Genomic DNA, 23550 nt, shown 5'->3' on the forward strand with positions numbered 1-23550 from the left:
TAATAAAGTTCTAACTTAGTTATTAGCTCTAAAAAGACTAATTCCTATCTTAACTGCAGAAGCCATTGTAATTTCTTCCTCTTTTCCCCTTATCTATTTCAGTTTAAATCATTCTAGTTAATGGAAACCATGTCTTACTGTAGCAAAGTCAGTTCACTATTTTTCAAAATTGTCCTGCTAAGAGGGGAACTAGCACAGCAGCTCTTCTAAACAGTAACGTTAACTCTGGAAAGAACATTGCAGTATTTGATACATAAAAATATAAGGTGGAGCTACATTTGAGGAATCTAAGTAACTTGCCGTGAAACATATTCAAGGTCAATTGTTACATACTAGATTATAAAAAACATGTGCTAGAGGAAGTAGCAGTAGACCACTGTAGGCCACAGTCCTTCTTTCAGCTCTGAAACAACATTCTTATTATGCTTAGGAAAAAAAAAATAACCAAAAAACACTTATCTATCTTTTAGATTCCCCATCTGTAAAATGGGCATAATAATAATGGCTTTTGAAGGCTTTAAGGTCTACTAATAAACACTACAGTGAAAGAGTTTGATGCTATTATAATTATTTAATAGATTTCTTCTCAGATAGCACAGACCTTAATGTTACAACACAGGCACCAATCAAACATCTATAGAAAAAAAAATCTGCAAAAACATTTCTTTTGCTTCATAATTAGAAATAGAAAGACTGTATGCTTCTATAAATCTGAATGACAACTTTTTGTCAAGAAAATGCTGAATAACAATTGTTAGGTCTATTGAAAATACTTGCTGACAAAATTATATGTTTATATCACTGCAAGCAGAATGCTTACAATTTTGAGGATTTAACTTCCTCTAGTTTCATTTCAACATTCTTTAGTGTGTATGGCACAAACAAAAGAAGTGAGATCACAGAGTAATGCTTCCATTAAACAGCTGGAAACCATGGAAATAACAAACCTATAAATACCTCAGAACAAATGAACAATGGAGAATACTATAGCTCAGCAGATTTACAGAACTCTTCTTTCATTGGACTAACAAACTTTTACAGAAAAATGAAAATGTTATTATAGAGGGCCACCAATATTTGCAGAAACATATCATCTTCATTTGTCTTTAAAAAAATAAGATGCACTAATTGGAAATATTTCATTGTGTCAGGCACTCTTGACAATCTTTGCACTTGTGACAGCAGTAATGACAGAGGTAAATGTCACTAAAATCAAATACAAATAAGGCTTAAAAAGCCATTTTAAAATAATGCAGAGACCACATTCCTTTCCATACTATAAATCAGAATGCCTAGAGAAGCAATCATCTACATCTGTTGATTAGAACTGGAACATAAATTCAGTGAGATGCAATGAAAACATCTGTTATTGTCCCATAGTGAGAACCTGATTTTTGAGCCAAATCAAGTACAAAAAGTGTTTACTCAATAACGCGTTTCTCCTATCAGAAACGTAACATTTTCTTACTTGGAGAAAAAAAAAATGAGCAAGTGAAAAAATTCTATTACATTTGGAACAAGAAAATGCAAAAAATATTTATTTTTAAGAATAATCACTTTTTTCTTAAGCTGGGCAACAACCAGAAAACTAACAAATTACAAGTGTATGTTGGAAAATAGACAATGTAAATTTACTGTGCATACATAAACAATTTGACAAGCATATAGAGACATTTCTCACAATTGTTATGGCAGTAAAAAGTATTCTAAAAAGTTTAGTAGATCTAAGATACAAAAGGAGACAACGCTGCCTTGTTAGTGCAGCAAGCAATCTGCCTCATTACCATTGTAAGGCTATATAGGTATATCAAGACAAGGATTTGACATTTCATTAGTTTGGAGAAAATATTTCAAGATTCAGCATTCAATTATTCATTAGAAAGTTACTTCATTAGCAGCATATTAGGTAAAGAATTGTTAAAATAGAAACTTTCTGCATTTGGCTTGGCAAATTGTCATTGTAATCCTTTTATAGACATCCCATACTGTAATGTGAATTACAGTCATTACCTTATGAGACAAGGAATCAAATATTCCCCAGAAAAGTTTTTCAGTTAAATGCAATTCTTCTTCTGCTGCAATTCCATAGCTTCCCATTCCTGAAGGCAGACAATAATATTTCCAGCACTGCTCATAGTGATTTGTCAGAAGCTAGATTTTCAAGAAAATAAAAATGCATGTAAAACATTGGTATTTAACAAAACAACATACTGGCTAGTGAAGTCTGAATTGTCAGTATCTGTTTAAACAGTTACATGAGTATTACTGTTTATTTCTGTCTCTCCATTTCTAATGGCTCATAAAAATGCCTTTTTTTTCTTCTTCTTTTTCTTTTTGGGAGAGCAGCAGAGTCCATGCTGTGAAAGTATAAAGCCTGTATTATCCCCAGTTGCTGTTGAGGGTTTCTCAGTGATGACAGAGTAGTGAAATTACAAAATTTCATGATTGTCACCATTTGAGTACAGATTAGCTCACAGGATACAAACAGAGACAATGAAATGGGTATAAACCAGGACATGTCAGATTCTGGAGAAGTTTTACAAATTCAAATTGATTTTATGTCTCAGTTGTAGTTGATGGCCTCAGTATTACTTGAAACACTGCAAAAGATGCCTGCAGTACACCCTTTTAACCGTGTCTGCTCATCTCTGGAAAAACCTATGGAAAGAGCTATTTTACAGACAATCTGTAACACGCCAGTTAAAGAGTCAGTGTATACAATTATTGGTGCACTTCCCACATATTTTCAAAATTCTACTCATTTTTTCTTCTTTAGAACTAAAAATTCCAATCCCATGGAAAATTCTAAAATTTCTTTTAGCATCAGACTAAAATCTTGACATTTTTATTTTTACTGCAATTTTGTTTAGGAAGGGGAAATAGTAATATAAAAAAAGAAAACACTCCTCTTAACCATGCTTTCACTCTATAATTTCCCAAAATTACTGATGTTACAAAATATGTCTGTGAATCTGGCAGGTCTGCTTTAGAGTATGACAGAATTTCAATTCTGCCATAAGATGACCTGCAGACCTAAGATTAGACTCTTTCATCGCAATGGGAGCAGGAGGGAAATCTGACAGAAAAATTCAAAATAAAAGTTATCTTTCATCTCACAACTGTAATTCTCTACAGAACAAGCAGATGGCTAAGACTTCAGTTAAAGTTTGCTCAAAAATAAAAGGTGAATTCTGTTCTCTGTATCATATTCTCTTTAGACTTAGGATTTATTCCTGGACTATGCATCCTAACAAGAATTATTACAGTTCATGTAGCAGAGGAAGAAATATCAAGATAACACTAACATTTCATTTGATACTTTCAAATACTCTTTCACTGAAGCAGTGAAAAAGTCAACAATTCACCAAACAAAATCATGTAATCAACTTACTATATACTGTTTGCATTAGGCAAGATTTCACAAAGCCATTAATCATTATATTAAATGCAAAAAACTTTATAAAACAGTAACATTCTTTCCAATTCAGAAGTCATTTCACATTGCTTCACCCTGCCCCATGGTGAGGGGTCAAAAACATGTCAAACACATGACAGTGAGAGATTATGGTTAAGTGAGTTTGACATTGAATGCATGTATGGACAGTAAAGTATTTACCTTGAGAGGCATTTTACAGTATTCGTTGAGTAGGGGCACATCAAAAACTAGCCTTCTCAACAGTTGTTGTAGCATAGAGGGACGTAAATGGCTGTAAATTAAAAACAATATAAATTCCTATAAAATTCATAGAGTCCAGTGAAAATGAAATAAAAATTAAAATCAATTTGCATATTGGAATTCAAATCACTCATTAGAAGTATTTTGCAAAAACAATCGTAGGTGCTTAATGAATCTCACCATGCCTCATCTACATATGGAAGGACATATCACGGAAAGATGTGCTACTTCTGGACTCCTAAGTGAACAGACAATATGTATGGTTGTACCACATGAAAGCAGATGGAAGGGTGCTAGAAACAGAATATTATCCTAACAGAATGTTTCTGATATGACACTAAAAAGCAACAAATCAGTCCTAACTTAAACTGATCTGGGAATTACATTATGATTATTCTTATAAGAAATATATCTCAGTTGGAAGACTGAATAAGCTACCCATCATTTATTTCTTTTATAGCTATTTAATTTCAGTGATCTATGGACTCAAAATCAATGTAAAAATGCTCCTTTCATATCTCCCTCTCAGTCACCACTTTTTCAGGCTGAAGATTCCTGGTCTACTAAGCTGTTCCAAAGGAGAAAAATTATTTCTTATGTTGATCCCTCGTTAGGCTTTTCCAAAACTTTTACGTTTCTACTATATCCTCTTTTGGGCAGGGGTCCAGTGCTATGCACAAACTGAAAATGCACACTGCATTAGTAATTTCACAGTCCACTGCACATACAAGTAGCACTACAGTTTATGACAAAGATCAAGAATTACGATTCAGTTGGAAAATCTACATTTCAATTCCCAGTATAACTCCAGTGGTCAGTTCAGTTTTAGGAGGAGTTTTAGGATTCGGAGAGTGGGGATTAGGTTTTCTTTTTTAAACATTGGCCAAGGTTCTTCAAACCACAATCAGAAATACAAACACGTAGATTCCTTAAATCCCCAACACACACACACACACCATCAGGCTTGCCAGGACATTTTTGCTAATTACTGTCCGTTTTTACAAATAACAATTTATCCTGTATCACCATAAAGCTCATATCAATATGACAGCTTGACATGAAGTACTCGTAACAGAAAGAATTAAATTTGGGGGTTTTGTCTAGGAAAAAAAAAATCCTGTATTTCATGCAAGAATAAAAAAATCTTAGTTCTATATTATACACAAAGAAAGAAATTATCAAAATACATATACTGCACAAAAGAAATCAACTTGTACACAGGTATCATACATACTGGCAAATTGCAAGCAGGCATTCTTCAATAGTGTCTCTTTGTGCTTTTGTAAGGGAACGTCCCTTGGATAATCTATATATTGTGTGAAGCATGGAGTCAATCAGGGAGGCGTGATGCTCTGTTCCAGAAAAGAGGGGAGCACATCTTTTGAGCAATGGAAACACAGCTGAGCAAATATATCTATTTAGTGCGAGAGCTGCCTCTGTGGTACTTAGAGAAACCTGTATAGGGTAGTAAATGATTGTTAGTATCATGTGGAATAAAGGTTACTAAATATGAAGTCTATAAAGCATAATAATGAAATAGTCCTTAAGTCCCCCTAGCGGCTGGGTGGTAACATGGTATTCCAACATATACATGAGGGCAAAAGCTGTTAGATTTTTTTAAATTGAGAAAACCCAAGTCATCCACTTATCTCCTATCTCTTGCCCCACTACACTCTGACCAAACAGGAGCAAAAAACAATATGCAGCTTTTTTCTTTAAATAGGTTAGCAAAAACTACAGAGCATTAAGTAGCGCTTTTAATCTCGATTTCTTCATACTTACATATATATGAATTTTCAGTGTAATTCTTGGAAGCACATATGAAATAAAAGTAATCATTAGGCCTATTACAGTATATCTAATGTACTTACTGTATAATTAATGTAAGCCTGTATTAAAAGTTTTTAAACTGTATTACACTGTTGCTTCATAAGGTGGTACTGAATGCTTATGATCAGACTTAAGCACTATAAATTAATAGTAACTGAATTATTATGGTGTGTGTTTATAGCAAGCTTATATTACCACTTTGTTTGTTTGTTTTTTTTTTTAAAAGCTGTTTTGACTTGAAATTCTGTTTCTTTACACTTAGAGAGCCACTATATCCAGTCACTGTACCTAAACTCCATAGTGAAATACTTACTGTATCCAAAGAGGCACAGGCTCTTAAATCTGGTAAAAATCCAACTTCCAGTAGGTGAAGGAGGAAGCTTTGGTCGTTAATACCATAGACCCGGTCCAAGAAGAGTACCATAGGTGCTTTATGATCAGGACAGAAATTTGCAGACATGTCTGGCTCATTTACTGTGCCATCTGAACAAATGTATGATGCAATTTTTAATAGTAGATAACTGATAAAACAAAACCCATCAAGACCATGAAAGATACTATCATTACATTTAATGTGTAATGTTCAATGAAAACTATATTCTTGTTCAGTTTTCTTTTATGCCGAAAAAGAATACTAAGTTTTTATTATTTCAACCCCCCTATTATTTTGCAATTTAGTAATCTTTCACTCTTAAATGAAATCTTAAGAATAAATGGTAAAGTATGTACTTGTTTCATTACTATAACAGAGAATGTTTATATGGTAAAATTAAAGATAAATAATAGAGCAAATATTAAAAAATACATAGTAACTTTCAAGTCAAAGTAATTTTTGTCTCACATAATCTAGACTAGAAAGAACATGGAATACAAGGGGAAGACAACAATAACACAGAAGCTAACTGTGTATCAGATAAACCACCTCTGACTGTAAAGGGGAAAAGATAATTTTTGTGAAACAGAAAGGACAACAGAAATAGGGGAAGGAGGATAAAGTTAATTTTACCCTAGAAGAAAACGACAGGCTGGTAGTTTATAGCCCATGGAAGATGGAGAAATTAATAGGAAACATGGAGATCATGTGCCATAAAAACCTCATCCTCTACTAAGCTTATGCTTTATAGAAAGTTTCAGTTTGTATGACTATCTTGGAAGTTATTTTGTAGAAATAAATCCATGCTGGATAACCATGGTGAATGTTCTAGGAAAGAATCAACAGCAGCATAACAAGTGAGAACACCATCATCAATACACCTCTGCACTCTGAACTTGATTCTGAGTTATTTTTGAGTTCCAGAGTGAAGAGGCTGAAAGCTCAAGAGTCTTCACTGACTTCTCTTTAACAGGTAGTGTTAAGAAGGCTATTAGTTCCACTGACCAAAAAAACCTCAATTTCAACCTCAGTGACAGGTAGGGTTCCAGGTACAGATAGGGAGTTATGCATTTCGATGCAGACACAGCAGCAGGTCCATGCCATGACCTGGGTTCAGATTGTTTATGTGTACACACCATACACAATATCTGGGTCTTCAGAGTAGTCTTACTCCTCAGAGGTCAGAATGGATGAATCAGAGTAGTAAAAGAAACAGATACATCCTACAGCAACACAGCAGGATAGCCTCAACTCCACAGGGGCAACCCCTGAGGTACTGAGAAGGAGATAAGTCTTGGGGAAGGAGTGTAACTACCTGGGAAAGCAGCATTTAATCTCTTGAGAGAAGAACTACTCCCCCACCCTATGTCAGTATGTCCCACTGCACACAGGATTCTCCAAGGATATGAATAAGCAGGCAGTGGAAGTGGGAGATCATTGTATTAGGCACTAAGCTGGGTGGCTTCATGCTGTGTAAGAGGATTCCATGACAACTTGTCTGTGCCTTATGGGAGGCCCTTGTGGGAGCCAGGCAGAGATCTATAGTCTCAAAGGATAAGCAAAATAGTAGTGTAGAGAAATGTGATTTAGTTAGTTTGATTATAAAAGGGGGAATTCTTTTGGGACAAGATGAACAAGTACAGAAATAGACTGCACCTTAATAAAAAAGAAATAATCAGGCTTCTAGGATTGAACATTGGAAGTCAGAATGGAACATTATGCCTAAAAATTGGGGTAGAGGAGCATGTTCTTCAGATAAGGACAATCCCCAAGTGAGTATGTCTGGTTTTCACTTCCTCTGAAAAGGCCAGGGAAGAAATAAACAGCACAGTTCCAAGAAACAGGAAAGACAATTAAAATACGATACGCCTGTTCAGCGTTTTAAGCAAGGACGAACAGGACTTTATACTGAGTCATTAGTGACCTGGAGAAGGAAGCAAATGAACCTAAAAGTCTATATAAAACACCAAATTCTTCTGTATGGTTAAATCATTAACATAACTGAGTGGGCAAAGTAGAGACAGCTGCACTTCAATGCAGGCATCTCTAAGCTAATATATATGCAGAAAAATAAGACATGTCTACATGATGCTGAGCTTGGATATGACACCACAAAATGATCCTGAGGTCATCACTAAAATTCTATGAAACCATCAGCTCAACGTATAGCAGCAACCAAATAAGTCAACCCGACATTGGGCACCATCAGAAAGGGGTATTCAGAGTATGCAAGGGCATCATTTTGCTGCTATATAAAATAGAAAATTAACACATAAACCAAACTATTGTGTGCCCATGTTATTAGTACAGCCTGCTCGTAACTTGTGTACATCACACAGATGTTTTCCATATCCCAGGACTACAGAACAGAGATAGTAAAGGTATACAGAAGGGCAACTAAAAGGGCAGCTAAAATGATCCAAGCGATGGAGCAGTTATGATGAGAGACAGAAAAGTTGAGATTTTTCCATTTTGAAAAATGAGGAGTGAGAAAGGATATAACTGAATTTTAGAAAATTATTAATGTAGCTGACAAGGCGACTGAAGAGCTGCTATACACCAAATCCCAAAATACTACAATTCAAGAGTGTTAATTAAAATTGGTAGAGTATAAGGTGTTGTGGTTTTTTATTTAAAAAAAAGAGGAAAAAAGAAAAGATACACTTAAAATACTTCTTTATGTAGCAAATAGTGAAAATCTGAAAATTAAGAAATTACTGCCACAGGAGTTTATGGGTACAGCCATTATTCCAAAGTGATTAGATACATTCTTGGACACCAAGTCCAGAAACAGCTTTTAATGAACAGGGAGGTAACACTAATTTTTCTAAACAACTGATGGGATGATATGGAAGTACCAAGGGCCCAAGCCTAAGCTTACACTTATTACCTAAAGAGGTAGCATCTCTACAGCCACTGCTGGAGATGAAGTACGGGGATGGATGGCCGATTAGTGTGATCCTGTAAAGTATTTCTTAGTTCTTACATTCTCTGTTCCACAGGAGTAACTGTTCTACTGGAGCAGCTCTAACTGATGTATCTAATTAAAACCTGGAGATCAGTTCTCTGCTTGTATTCAACTCTGACAAAACAGCCCTGTTTAACACCTGAAGGTTTATGTGCCAAAAGATTTTTATAAAAAGATGAACTGGTATAGTAAAAGTACTGAAGTTACCTTTGTTAACTGTTGACAGCTTTAGTGGTATACTTATAATCCCAACCAAATCTTCAGTCGGCACTAAAGATCGAAGGATTGACCTGATTCGAATAGCTTCCCCTTTTCCACTTTGAATAAGCTGTTAGAAAAAGTTTATCAATTAAGAAATGTACTACTGAGAAACATAAAAAAAATAATTCCTCAAAATACTGATATTAATACGATTTTTTCAAACTCTGGGAAAAATGCACAGAAATTAAATTTATCCCAGCACTTTAATGGAGTTGCTGATTTTAATCTGATCCTACTTTTGAATCTGTCCTAATTTTGATATCATATCAATAATTTCACAGTACTATAAATTCCCAATAGCGCAAAAATTCTCCACATGAATAAGATTCCTAAACCAATTGGATAAAGTGATGAAACTGAAAATTTCTGAAAGACTCATGTTACTTACAGAACCTACAGTGCCAGGGTTTGACCTTGCCTCTTTATACTATGAACAGATGCAAACCTGTCTGATGTATCTACACATTTTTCTATTATTTCTATGCAGTAAATATCTCAAAAGGCATTAACAATGAGGTGACCAATTCCTTTCAACTTCTAGCAGAAATTAAGTATTTACAACCTGTTTGTCTGAAAATCTCTTCCAGTGATTTTTGTAACATGAAGCTACTATCTCTGGCAACAGACAGCTACATACAACTAATAAAGTTAATAGTTCTGGTGATAGTAAGTAGGGAGGCTACAAGCCAAATTTCTTGCCTCTTTTTATATTCAGATACATAATGCATCTTCAGCTGGATTTATGCTATAAAGAATTTTAAATACTGACAAGCAAATGTCAATCTAACTAAAACCGAGTTTGCATGTGGCATGACAGTCAAAACAATTATTTTACATATTTTTCCACGTATTCAACGTGGTATAGATGCCATATTTCATCAATGCACACAAAAGTAGCTCTGTATCACTTTCTTATGAAAATGTTTTTTATGGCTTTCTAAAGAAGATTAAAGGGCCAGTTTCAGAAATTTCACTGACAATGTAAATGTGCAAACTAGTATTTGATCCTTGCTTTGATTCCATAGTCATGTAAAAATTCTCAAAATTTTAGATGAATAAAAAAGCATCAGGAATCAAAAGACCATGAATTTTATAAACATCTTGCAGGGAACACATCTGCCTAGATACAGCAAGAAATGCAGTAAAGTCCACCTTCTGCAGGGAAGAAGGTTTTAAATAGAGAACAGTCTAGTTAGACATGTACAGTTCTGTTTACAAATATCCTACATTTTCTAAGCAAGTGACAAAATGAACTTACATGCATTTCTGGTGCACAGCGTCCAAGTAAATCTATGAGAGCTGAGTAAAATGACATGATTGCATTGCCCATGTGCACAATCTCCTCCTCCTCTTCCTCCTCCTCCTCTTCACTAAAAGGTAAACAATACCAGTGAGCATTTTTGCTAATGTAAGTTATAGCTTTATGGAGCTAGAACCATGATCCAGAGACTATTTATCAGGTATACTAACTTCCTCTGCCTCTGGATTACAGAATTTTTATCCCTAGAGTAAGCATGCAATTGAACAGTAATAACTGACTTCACATGAACCTTCTATCTTCCTCTTACTTCACCTTAGCTTCATTCCACAACAGCCTTCTCCTTTGCTTTGTTCTTCAGGCTTCTTCTCTTCTGTAACTCTTATTCCACTTTTATCTAGCTCACGCTTTATGAATTCAATATGACAACTGCTTGTGGGATGCTAATCTCTAATGCTCTATGTTTGTATAAGACCTTATACAGCAGGACCTATCATCCACATATCGAAAGCATGATTAAACCAGTTATTAAATCATCATTTGCCACAGAAGCATTCACATTTACTTACCCTTCTCTTTTATATGCCTGGGAGGGAAGGTCGCGAGCAGGATTCTCCGAGATCCTGATAGCTTCCTGCATAGCTGCCAGCAAACCATTTCCTCCTTCTCCCCTAAGGTCTGGTCCAAAGCATTCTGGCCGTCGAATAAGGAGCTTGACAACAACACTTGCATTTTCCTCAACACTTTCACCTGAGGACCAAAAAAACCTATACATACTTTCTCCTGAAAAGTATCCTTAAGTCAGAAGACAACCACATTTCCCCTGAATTTTACAAAATATAAACCAAATCCTCACTCTTATTTTTGAAAGCAAAAATAGCTGAAATTGGCAGCATCGGACATGCTTTATCAAAAATATACTGAGGTTTAAGTGTGACAGTGTAGACTTGCCTTGCAAACATTTTACTACACTTGTCTAGAATGGTTTACTTTAGAAGGCTGATTTGCTTTTTATCGCAAAGACTACTCTCTGTAGTATAAAGGCTAATAGTCCCAAGTGGCAAGAAGTTTGCTGTTGGGAAGTTTTGGTTCCAGTTAATCCTTCTTCAGCCTCTTGCTCTCTCCTCTGTCCTGCAGGACCAGGAGAAAATGGAAGGTGTGATGAACCACAGATTGAGATAACCACTGCCTAACAGAGAAAGCAAAAGCTATGCATGCAAGCAAAGCAAAAAACATTAATTCACTGCTTCCCAGGCAGGTGTTTAGCCAGTTCCAGAAAGCAGGGCCTCAGCACGCATAATGTTTGTTTGGGAAGACAAGCACCATAACCACGGGTGTCCTCTTCTTCCTCCTCCTTTCCCTGGGATTTTATTGCTGAGTGCAATGTCATGGTACGGAAAATGCCTTTGGTCAGTCTGGGTCAGCCGTTCCAGCTGTGTCCCCTCCAACCTCCTGCCCACCCTGAACCTATTCACTGCAGCTGGGAAGGGGAAAAGTGGGGAAAAAAAGTAAGAAAGCCTTCATGCTGCACAAGGACTGCTCAGCAACATTAAGAACACTGATATGTTATCAACACTGGTTTAGCCATAAATAAAAAGCACAGCACTATACAGGTTGCTATGAAGAAAGTTAAATTCATCCCAGCCAGACCTAGTACCAGTCATAGGAGTTACTTGATTTTTAAGGGCCACCTGAAGCAAGGAATGTTGCTTAACATTATGTCCTTAGTACTTCATCAGTGGAAAACTCATCTAGGAGTTTACGGTTCTCAATATAGATAAAAATAACAAAACTGTACGTAGGTTAAATATAACTAGACTAACATCTGATTCTTTCTATTGCATGTTTGAATATCCATTAAAACTTCTGCTTGATCTTTAGAGCCTGAAATTGAATACTTCATCTTTTCTACATACAAAAAACACATTAAAATCGGTTTTAAAGGTCATGGCTTGCCTGAAACAGCATCATTTATAATAGCTTTGTGTGGAAAAATGATTGTATATTTGAAAAGGCAAAGGAATGAGTTTAACTATTGTATAAATTCAGTACAGGCAGACAGGTTGTGATCTAGATGTTTGCTGGATAAAAGTCCTTAGGAAAATGAACCTTCACATAAATTAACCCTTTGTGTGTAACTGCTTCATGGACTGCAGTTAGTGGCATGTGGAAGCATGATAGGGATAATAATTGGGTCAAAAGCATCTTATGGCTATATGCAAGTGTTTAGAAATTCACAGTGGCTAGCTTGTAAGAATACTGATAATCTGTAGGAAGATATGAAATTAGTGGGACATGTAGGAAGAAAAAAAATTACAGGAAAAGAAACGGTTCATAGTCACTGAACTTGTGATGCTAGTATCTTGGATCATCAGTATCTACATTTTACATGCAAGCTACAACACTAAACCAGTACATAAACACAAGCAAGTTTATATTAAACTGAATGCTGAAGCTTCAGCAGCCACCAAAAAAGTAGGATTAGAAACTGTGATTTAGCTGAGAGCAGCAGTGGTGTTATCAGGAATTCAGAGTCAATGGAAGTTAACAGTAGGTGAGATAACTGGGATGGGCTGACTCTAGAATGAGCAGCTAAACACTTTAAACACAACAGCCTTGCACTTTTCCCACTTAAAACACCAGTATGATCTTGATATGGAAGTAGGATGAAAGGAAATGGCCTCAAGTTGCACCAGGGGAGGTTTAAATTGGGTATTAGGAAACATTACTGAAAGGGTGGTTAAGCATGGGAACAGGCTGCCCAGGGAAGTGGTTGAGTCACCATTCCTGAAGGTATTTAAAAAGAGATATCAATGTGGTGCTTAGGGACATGGTTTACTGATGGACTTGGCAGTGTTAGGTTTATGGTTGCACTAGATGACCTTAAGTGTCTTTTCTAACCTAAACAATTCTGTGATTCTATACCTTAAGTACTGACTTTGCATGGATTTTATCTTTTTCTTGCTCCTTTTAATTCCCTTTCTTTTCATACTGCAGGGAAAAAGCAGGTTTTAAAATCTTAGTCAACAATTCTAGTATCACTTGGTTAAATCCTTCTAAGTGAAGATTTTTAATATAATGAATGAAGTAAAATCTAATCTCAAAAAGAATCAGTTCATACCTCTCTACAGAGAGACAAAGAATCATCAAAACACACACTGTTCAGCTACAGTCAGGTACTCCTGAATCCTTGCATGTTTCATGTATCTTTCGAGGAGGCAAATACAAAACCCCCTTAAAAACTCTAAGGGGTTGTTTGAATCCATGTTGCAAATCGGATAGTAAATACAAATACAATTATAAAATGTAATTAATTTTTAGTTTAATAAAATCACTACCAACATTGTTTTGAGTGGCTCATTTCCAATAGTTTAGATCTACATGTTAAAAATTCATCTTAATTAGGGCAGGTTTTGACACACCAGTGATATGCTTTGCAAGGAATGCAATTTGGAGTAAATGGAAGCACATGTCAGCAAAAGAACCTTGCAAGTAATTTTAATCTAGAACTTGCAGGAAAGAAACTTACTTTAAGAACAGAGGTCAAATTAATCTTTATCATTGCTCTACTAAAAATAATAAAATTTTTAGATTAATTAGTCTATAGTTCCAATTTACAATTTCTTGTATACTGCATTTACTAGTATAATCTTATTCTCACCTTCTCTGTGTATATATATCTATAGATATAGATACATATTTTCCATATATCTTCTGATGGGATACCAAACTGCTGAAAGTAGATTTAATATCTTGTAGCCTGCTCTAATATATCTCACAGGTCAAGTTAATGAAGAATTTTGTTTGAAGAAAAAAGTTTTGATTGTTCCAAGGATTCACTGGTCAGAATCCAAATTCATTCATGTGTTTGCAAGTATGTGTTTGTTGCTTTAATCTCAACAACCCAAATATTTTACTAATTTATATTTCTAATTGTCCTCTCAAGCAGAGGGCAAAGATAAAGAGTGTTAGCTCCAAAACTGTTAAAATGAGAAGGTTCAAAACCCCAATTACAACTATTTTTCAGAAAAAAAGCAGCTGAGACACTTGAAACTAAAACTTAATTCTACTAACTAGCAACCCATCCAGCAAAGTTTACTCTTCATAATAATCATAGATAAGATCAAATGTATCTTCATCTAATTATACAGAGTACTGTTAACATTTATTTATAAAATAAATACTGAAAAGCACACACTTCATTAACGCAACAACTACCTCTTCTACATTTCTTCTGTCATAGCAGTTTGTCAAGTTAGTTTAGCAGCTCAGTCAATAGCTACAGGCTTATCAGCTAATGAACATACTTCGGGTATGTTTATTGAACTGAATAGTTAATATGTTTATTGTTTCTCTTTCAGGTATTATGTGCTAATTTCAGACCAATAGTATGTGAATAGAACAGTCAAAATCTAAAGTTTAGACTATTTAAAATTATTTCCCTTCTGGCTGTCCCTAGCTGTCCTTTAAAACACTTTCCGTATTGGCAGATCAGATAGCGGGTGAACAGACAGATCTTTTGATCTCATCTAATCTCTGATATAGATTACTAGCTTGATGAAAAAAATCCACATGAACTGGAGGATCCTTTTTGTTTAGTGGCATTCAGATAATCTAAATTTAATTTTAGCATATTTTTGTCACGAATTTCCAAAGGAAATTGCCCACAGAAGCAAGTATAAAACGGTTATCAAAGGAGAAGATTTTTTTTTTAAGAATCAGATTTAAGGTACACAGGGTGTTTTACAAACACTGATTCCTCAGAACTATGTGAACACATGTCTATTGGAAATCTGCTCTTTTTGTAATGCAAAATGGCTTAATTAAAAACCTCTAAATCTCCCAGTGGTATAGTGGCCAAGAAAGGTCTAAAACCAGTGCTCGCAAGTTATATTTATAAACCAGCTTATGTGGTGTATATATAAATACCACAGCTTGCTTACTGAAAGAATTACTAACATCCTTTGCTATCTTAACAAGTTGCTCTATTAAATCATGCAAGTTGCAAAACCAGTAAGGAAATAATGCATCTAACTACGAAGATTTTAAAAATTACAATAAGCAACGCATACCGATAATCTTGTGTTTATAATGAGAACAGTATGTGTTAATCTCTCTTCATGCCTTAGTACGTTTTTATTGTTAGAAAAGTAATTTTAAGGAATTTGGATGTCAAGAAATTGTGCTTACTGTTAACAAAAACTGCAAATCTTAAGAATGACAGGTAACGTTCACCCTCGATTGGATTCCACCCAATGTCTGGATATCCTTTAGCCAGCAATACTGGACAGCTCTGCAGGCCACAACCTGCCAGGTAGGTAACAACCTGCAATATAGATGCAATCAATTATTAATGTGTCTAGGAATAATTTCTAAAAATTAGTATAAACCAAAATGAGCATAGTCTCTTTTTTTAATAAGAAGGTTTTTCTATACTAGGTGTTTCACCTGAGAAACTACCAATTGCTAATTATTACATCAGTCTTAGTTTCTAGTTCTTGCTTTTGATGATAAAAAAGTCAAGCACTTTATTTCTGACGTTACCTAATTATATGATGACACAACAGTGCAACAACATGAAAAATGTGGAATGTGAAAAGTAAAATAAAATATTGTGGAACTCATATATTTTTTTTACAGTACGCAAAGAACAGTTGAAATACTATATAACAACTTTAAAAATCACATCAATAACCATGTATGGCTAATTTGCTACAATAGAAAAATAAATAATGCATCAAAAGTTTATTTTACTGTAATTCCAATTTTAATAGATATGTGGACAACTACATTTGCCGGAAGACTGATAAATATCACTATACAGTTTTAAGAGACTGAAACCAGAAAGATTACAATATTTGGTAATATGCAAATTCCTAACACAGCATTTCTTATCAAGAGAAATATCATTAACTAAGAGACATTGTTGAGAAATTATGACAGTTTTTATTAATTATAACAAACTGAATTACTGAGAGACATACAGAATGATTCTCAATCATTTAAAAGGAAATTCGCAGATAACTGCACAAACATGATTTTTGTTTTTATTTAAAATACACAAAGGACAATATATGAACATGATTATAGTACTTAATAAATTTTGAAATAGGTAATAAACTTCAAGAACCTTTCATGAACCTGTAAAAAGATATACAAATTAACATTTCTTGGAATGGAAGGCAGCCAAAAACAGGTGGCAAAAGGGAGATAAGTTTTTCTATTTGGAAAAGGGAGGTATGTTATTCTGCTTAAGCACCCTATAGAAATTCTACCATCCATGAGATCATATTTAGTCATTATCTAATGCTGTAAGAGAGACAGTAGTTATGAATTCAGGAAGAGGAATTATACCTATGCTGATACAGTAAACAAGTTGCCTCCAAAAGGTGGTAACTGAGGAAAAATGGGCTGATATGAAAAATTTGCTTATTATTGTATGCAGTCAAGAATTTATTCGGTGCACTCAGTGGAAAAAAATATGCAATTCCTAACAGGACACGATAGCTTCCATTCAGAAGATATAAGTGAATACACACTTGTAGAAGTCTAGAGATGCAGCTCATATAGAATATGAGAAAACCAGTAGAACATCTTCTCTGTCTCTTCAGATTTTATAACGCTACCACCAAATCCCATAATTTTAACCTATTCAGTTTACTACAGTGTATCATCAGGCCATGGGATGCTTTTGTTGTGCAGTCCTTTACCTGCCTCACATTCACACATTTGCAGTAAAAAGATATCAAATCTGCAATGACAAAAGTTCAGAAGTTGTCTGTGTAATTTATTTGTTTTGAACACAGGCTTTATGGTACAAACTTTGGTCACACAGAACAGTGTATCATTCTGTGAGTAGGGTGTATATGCCACATTCATCAATCTGATAACTATACAGTATTTGTTTTTTCTTTTTATTAAGTATATAGATTTATTTATTGAATAACATCCATATACTGCTCTAGATAAAGTTATTGACTCACCAAAATTAATATAGTACAGCCAGTACATTACCATTCTTACAGCTAAAATGACTGGGAAGCCCAACCTGAGACACACACAGCCTGATTTTTCAGCGTAGAATACTGTGCATGTTACAGCTGGTATCTGTTACTTTTTGAACATGCAGCAGTTGTACAGTGCCTAGTGTTTGAAGGTAAGCAATCAGTAAATGAGGAAAACACAGTTAATGATCTACAGTGAAACTCAGTTTAAGTGACATGCCCTGCAGTACTTTCCATGAAAATAGAAGACAGTCACTGGTGGCATTCCAGATGCTAGTGGTCGATATTGGGGCCAATACTGTGTCATAACTTTCTTAATGACAGGATAGATTGCACTCTCAGCAATTTTGCAGGTGATACAAAATTGATAATTGTTCTTAACACTACATTTATATAATTAGTATATTTTTATGCTCTATCACACCTTTCCCATTCATGTTCTTGTCTCTGTCTTCTCCTAGCTATCCCCATGATACGTCCATTTAGTTCCATTTCCCAGCTTTTCCTCTCCCACAATATCTGCTGCTCACAAACACCCCCACAATCAGTTCTAGTGTCATCGCAGCATTCTCCCACATTGCACAGAGGCTTTCCCTGTACTAAGCTATCACTTAGGTGCTTAACTATTTTCCTCCACTTATATTAAACACTGCCTTCTGTTTTCTGTTCCACAATGCTGTGCTAGCACATATCACTCCTTTTGTTGCTTTCCTCCTTTTCTGACTGTGCACCAACTTCCATCTCTTAATCTGTTTTCCTTCCAGAACATACAAAGAACTTTCACACCATTTTTGCATCCTTTTACCCACCATTTCTAATTCACCATGCCTCTCCTCACATTCTTCTTTATTTCTAACCATTGCCAATGACCTGAGTGCTGGATTCAGTTTCCTACTGCAACTACCCTTAAAATCCTGTTCCAGTTTCCCTTCTTCAAATACTTGCCCTTTTATTCTTAGCTTTTACGTGCATCCCCATCAATCTCTATGATTTAAGTCAAAAGACCTGCTTCCTTTCTTCACATTTTCCTCTTCATTCTCAAATTTCCTCCTCCCCAAACAATGTTTCTTGATATGTCTTTCTCCTGTTTCATACCCTTTTTCTTCTCATCCTTTCTACCTGATAACAATAGTGAAAGGATGCAGAAGATAGAAACAAAGCTCTTTTTCTGTGATTCCCACTTAAGCATAAAGAAAAATCAGGGAAAATACTGCTCAGTCAATCTTACCTTGAGACAGCACATAGCTAGAGCAAGTATTTCTGAGGACATCATACCCCAAAATTACGATGATCATCTTCCCTTGTAGCACAAGTATACTATTTAATATATAGGTAAACAGGTCAGAATGATCACTTACCTTATCGAGATCTGGCTCCTCCAATGCTAGTGCAAGCTCATTGTTGTCCATTACAGAAGCTGCTGCAACATCTAGTGGTGTCGAACCTCTCATTGAAGGAAATGCTGCAGAAGGTTAACATACAGTAATTAAATGCACTTTGCAGTAACCACAGTCATGCAGCAGAGGGCAGCAATCACACTGGAATCTAGAACATAAGAATTAACGGTACCTTGTATGGCTGTTCCTCAATTAAGAACATGGTTAATGTTTTTCAATAACATTAAAATAAATGCTGATTTTTTTTTCTAACTTGACATCCGTATCTACAAACATACTCAACCGCACTGGTTTTAATTGCAGACAAAAAAATCTGTATTAACAGCAGCAAATCAGAGGAATGTTATACTATTTCTTCAGCAGAGCAATGTGTTATCTACATAATTCTGTATAACCTTATCAATTCAAGATTTAAAAATATGCCTATATTCAACTAAAAGAGACATTTTCAAGATTCAGTGTTACCTGTTTTCTTTCTTTTACTCTTATCCCATTTTCTGTGTTTAATACAGGCAAACTCAGGCATTGAAATGGTCACCATGAACAGCTAAAGCACTGTGAAATTACATGCTATCTTGTCTTACTATATCTTATTAATAAAGCCATCTATCTAGCCAAGAAAATTTTCCTTGTGTTACAAAATCTAATACACACACATTAAAAAACATACATTCAGTGTTCCAAAGAAAAAAATATGAAATTCACATCAGTGGCCTCAACCTCAGAGGTAAGGGAAATGAAACCAGAGGAAATAGGCAAGCACCATAAAGGGCTAACTTAATCTTACAATTTCCAATCACAACTATTTTGAATGGAAAAAAATTCAAACTGTATGGATTTAATCCTAAATTTTTCAAGGTATTTTAAAATGCAGATTTAATCTATTCTGTTTCTAATATTCACAGACACATAAGGATGAAAGAAAAATGGGAAAAAATAGGAGTTAAATGTGAAACCACAAAGCTTCAGAGAGGCTTATTTACATGCTTCAACTTCCTATAGAAATTAGATACTAGTCTTGCAATATCACAGTTCCTCCTGATCTTGCTTTTAGCTGTTACAGCTACATGACATACCCAGTCCAACACTGCTGTTTTCCAGCAAGTAACTAAGATGCTCAAACATGGCCTTTTGGTTTTGACGACTGATTCGACAGAAGTAGCACAGGAATCGACAACAGCTTGCCACCATCTTAGGAAAAATGATCTGCTGAAGAAGAAATTTGACAAAGCAGCGAAATATGTTAATTACCAATCTGTTCCAATTCTTCTTCCTGCACTCCTAACAAGGAAAGTATAGTGAAGTTACCAGGCTGATAAGCAGCTGACAGTTCTTTTGCTTCTAGCTCTAAGAAAGGACCCATGTTTCCTTTTAACTTTTGTATTCATTAGGCCATTAGCTTTAAAATATTGAAAAAAACATTTTGCAGAGGACTATGGGGGACGTATCAGAGGAAAAAATGGAGATATAATTCTCATCAAAGCAATTTGCAGGCTAGCAAATGCAGTTATACAAAACCTCTATCTCAGCAGCATTACAGTAACAAGCTCAACCACCAGTATTAAGTCACAGCAGAATAAAGAATATTCAAGAACCTTAGTTTGTTCTCCCATATTACAATAAGAACATACCGTTTTCATATAAAACATTTCTACAATATTCCTATGTTTTTCAATGCATAGGCCTGATAAAATAAAACAAAACATTAAATTCCATTAACTATCTAATGCTTTTAAAACCAAAACCAAACAAAACTCCCCAACACTACTTGAAGAACATTATGTGCAAGAATTTCTCTGAAAATAATTTCATCTGTAGTACTCCTGAAAGAATGTTTCACAACTAGTCATAACATCTTCTGAGATTCATAAGTTATGCCATTCTCACATTTTACTGAAAGGAGATGAAAGAACAAGATCAAAAATCATTGGATGATTTCTGATGCTTGTTTAAAAGTTTTTAATAAATTTATCATTCTATAGCACTTTTTTATAAGTGTTAAGTTCAGTTGCAGAGCTATGTCCTAAGGATACTCACAAAATTAATGAGAAAATTAATTACCATCAAGGAGTCATCTTTTTTATATAATGTGACTAGCACCCCTTAGGCATAAGCAGGAATATATTCTATACATTACATATATATATTCCATAATATCCAAGGTGATATCTGAGCATTTTAATCACAATATCATGGACTTTTTTTCTTCCTATGACATCCTGCCTCCTTCACTTCATACTTTTCAATTCTAAATAATATTGCTTATACTTTATTATAACAAAGTGTATAAAACAAAAATATATATATATAAGTGTAACCTTTTCACTTAATGAGACAACAATCTTGCAAAAGGTAATTATGTAACTAAAAGCTATATATGTATTATTGTTTCAAGACGTCAGGTGCACTTCCTAACTTCCAGAGACTTGATTAACTGTAGTTTTACATCATCACATTTTTTTTTATAATATATGTGGCTCATTTGTCTATTTCAGTCGTGAAGGAACTATTATGTACAAGCAGCATTACATATGATTTCTGCTCTTAAATGCAGGAAATGAATGAAAAACATTCATTCATTCATTCATGAAAACATTCAACAAAGTTTCCACTCCCCATATTTACAGGGATTTTAACAGAATGCATGACATAACTTTGTTTAAAGAATTACAGTAACAGCAATACTGTTAAAAGTTGTCATTTTTAGAAATTCCTCGTTATTGACAGGAATACATAAGAATATGGAATTTTAAAATTTTAAATCAGTAAGAAATAATTTTGAAGTAAAATGATTCACTTCTGATAGCCAAAAAGGGTGTTGCTCAGGATTCTCTGAAGATGAATGAACAACCAACAATAGAAATCAACATGACATTATGATTTCAAAACTGTAAGACCTGAAGACACAGTTTTTAAAGTAACTATTTTTGGCATTAAGATACACACTAAAACCTAACTGTGATGGAAATGCTGAAAGCTTGCCCAACTATTTTCTGGGATATACGTTTCAGCAATGAAGTATCTTTCCAGTGTTTTGTTAGTCAGTACCAGCAAAGTACTTCTAAGGTACAGAGTTACATTCAGTCACACCATATTCCACAGATCTCATCTCTTTCTGACTCATTTATTAATAGCACAGCTGGAAAGAAGCCTGACATAGATTTTCTTCAGTTTGAACTGACAATTTTTTACCTTCTTACCATTCCTTCAGAGAGGTGTGAGCTGTAACACTCAGTACATATCTCAGTACAGCCTCATGATAAAATGACTTAACCAAGAATCTGGAGATCTAGGTTAAACCATCTGCTGCCACAACCAGGGAAAATGCCCAATCCCTAAACCAAAACCAGAGACTACATTGCATGGTTGCTCATTCCATCTCTTGAAGCTACAACACCGAACAGAAAATGTCCATGAAGCTGGAAAGGGAAAACAAAAGGGAACATACTAATAATCTAGCTGTGAGGAACTTCCCTGAAAGCAGGAAAAGCAGTGTTCTGGTGCCTGATGCCACCACAATACTTGAACTGTATACCAGCAACTCACTGGACAAACCCACAGAGAATTTCAAAAGAGTGTACAAACCCATAGCTGGCCAAATCATGCTCACCATTTCTGGCCCTAGTCTTCATTCAAAAGAATACCTTACCTGGCAGAGTGAAAGATCCACAGCATGCACAAACATATACCTTTACCAGATTACAGACCGGTGGTTCCACCTAGGGTCAACAGCCTTTCAAGGAGATTTCTCTGCCAGATTAGAAGTTAAGCACACTAGCAGAAGATCAACAGACAGCAGATAACAATAGTTTTAATAGTATTTTCTCTCCCTGCAAGACTGCCGTTCTTATGAAGGAAACCTTAAGGCTTGGAACTCAGAAGCAACACTTCTCTGCCTGTACAGCTCCCTGCCAAATGCTTTGTTCTGTGAAATCTCCCCACTGCAACATCTAAAGTTTGTGCTAACGGTGTGCAAAACTCTTTGTTAATAAGCCTTGCTGTGTTATTTCATAACATGACTGTAGCCCTGTGACTCCATAAGAAAATTATGGGTTCTGAATCATGACTATCTGGAAGTTTCCACACCAGGTGAAATGAAGCAGCGGTATGGAATAGATCAAATCCCAAACACACCCTATTTCTCGTCCATATTTCTTCATAAGATTTCTATTCCTACGCCAGTTCCAGTCCAATAGGCGAAGTTTTGGATTCCTTCTGAGAACTTTAACTCTCCCCAGGCATTTCATAAAGAAAGAGACATAAAATAGACATTTTGGGTGGCCAGACACATTAAATGCTGCAACATCAGGTTACTAAGTAATTTTCTAGGTCTGCATTCCCTTTGAAGAGTACCATGGTAAGTCTATAAATTATTTTTGTAGATCTGTGTTAGTAAAATTTTCTATGAAAACTTTTTCATTAGAATTAGAAGGCATTGTGGGGTTGTTTTGGGTTTGGATTTGTTTTTTTCGTTGTTTGTTGGGTGGTTTTTTTGTCACCTTTGACTATATGTACACATTGTAGTAAAAACAGAGGGTTGTGACACCTATACATTACTAAAGTATTAATCCTCTTATAAATAATTTAGACTTGCCTTGAACTCAAATGTGAGCATATTAAAACAGAATAACTAAAAGCAGTGAATACTTATAACAGTGTGACAGTATAGCCAAACATGATGGATAAGTGTTTTATAGAAGTATATAGCTATGTGACCAAAGAAGCAAAGAAAGAGGGGTGTAGCTGCACATAGAAGGCATTCAAGTTATAAAAAGCTGCCAGA

The 23550-nt window shown here is 35.0% G+C and overlaps 1 protein-coding gene across 1 annotated transcript in view; it reads right to left on the reverse strand.

The window, feature by feature from the left end:
- RYR3 (ryanodine receptor 3) overlaps positions 1–23550 on the reverse strand; it is a 234903-nt gene that overhangs the window by 79353 nt on the left and 132000 nt on the right. Inside the window, exons 42-51 of the mRNA XM_040601263.1 lie at positions 19844–19976; positions 18729–18832; positions 15557–15692; positions 10936–11116; positions 10367–10478; positions 9055–9175; positions 5820–5989; positions 4911–5131; positions 3617–3707; positions 2011–2151 (exon numbers count right to left, since the gene is read on the reverse strand). Coding sequence (XP_040457197.1) covers positions 2011–2151; positions 3617–3707; positions 4911–5131; positions 5820–5989; positions 9055–9175; positions 10367–10478; positions 10936–11116; positions 15557–15692; positions 18729–18832; positions 19844–19976 — 1410 coding nt within the window. The remainder of the gene's footprint in view (positions 1–2010; positions 2152–3616; positions 3708–4910; positions 5132–5819; positions 5990–9054; positions 9176–10366; positions 10479–10935; positions 11117–15556; positions 15693–18728; positions 18833–19843; positions 19977–23550) is intronic.

This window comes from Falco naumanni, chromosome 7, assembly GCF_017639655.2.
Source record: "Falco naumanni isolate bFalNau1 chromosome 7, bFalNau1.pat, whole genome shotgun sequence".
NCBI lineage: Eukaryota > Metazoa > Chordata > Aves > Falconiformes > Falconidae > Falco > Falco naumanni.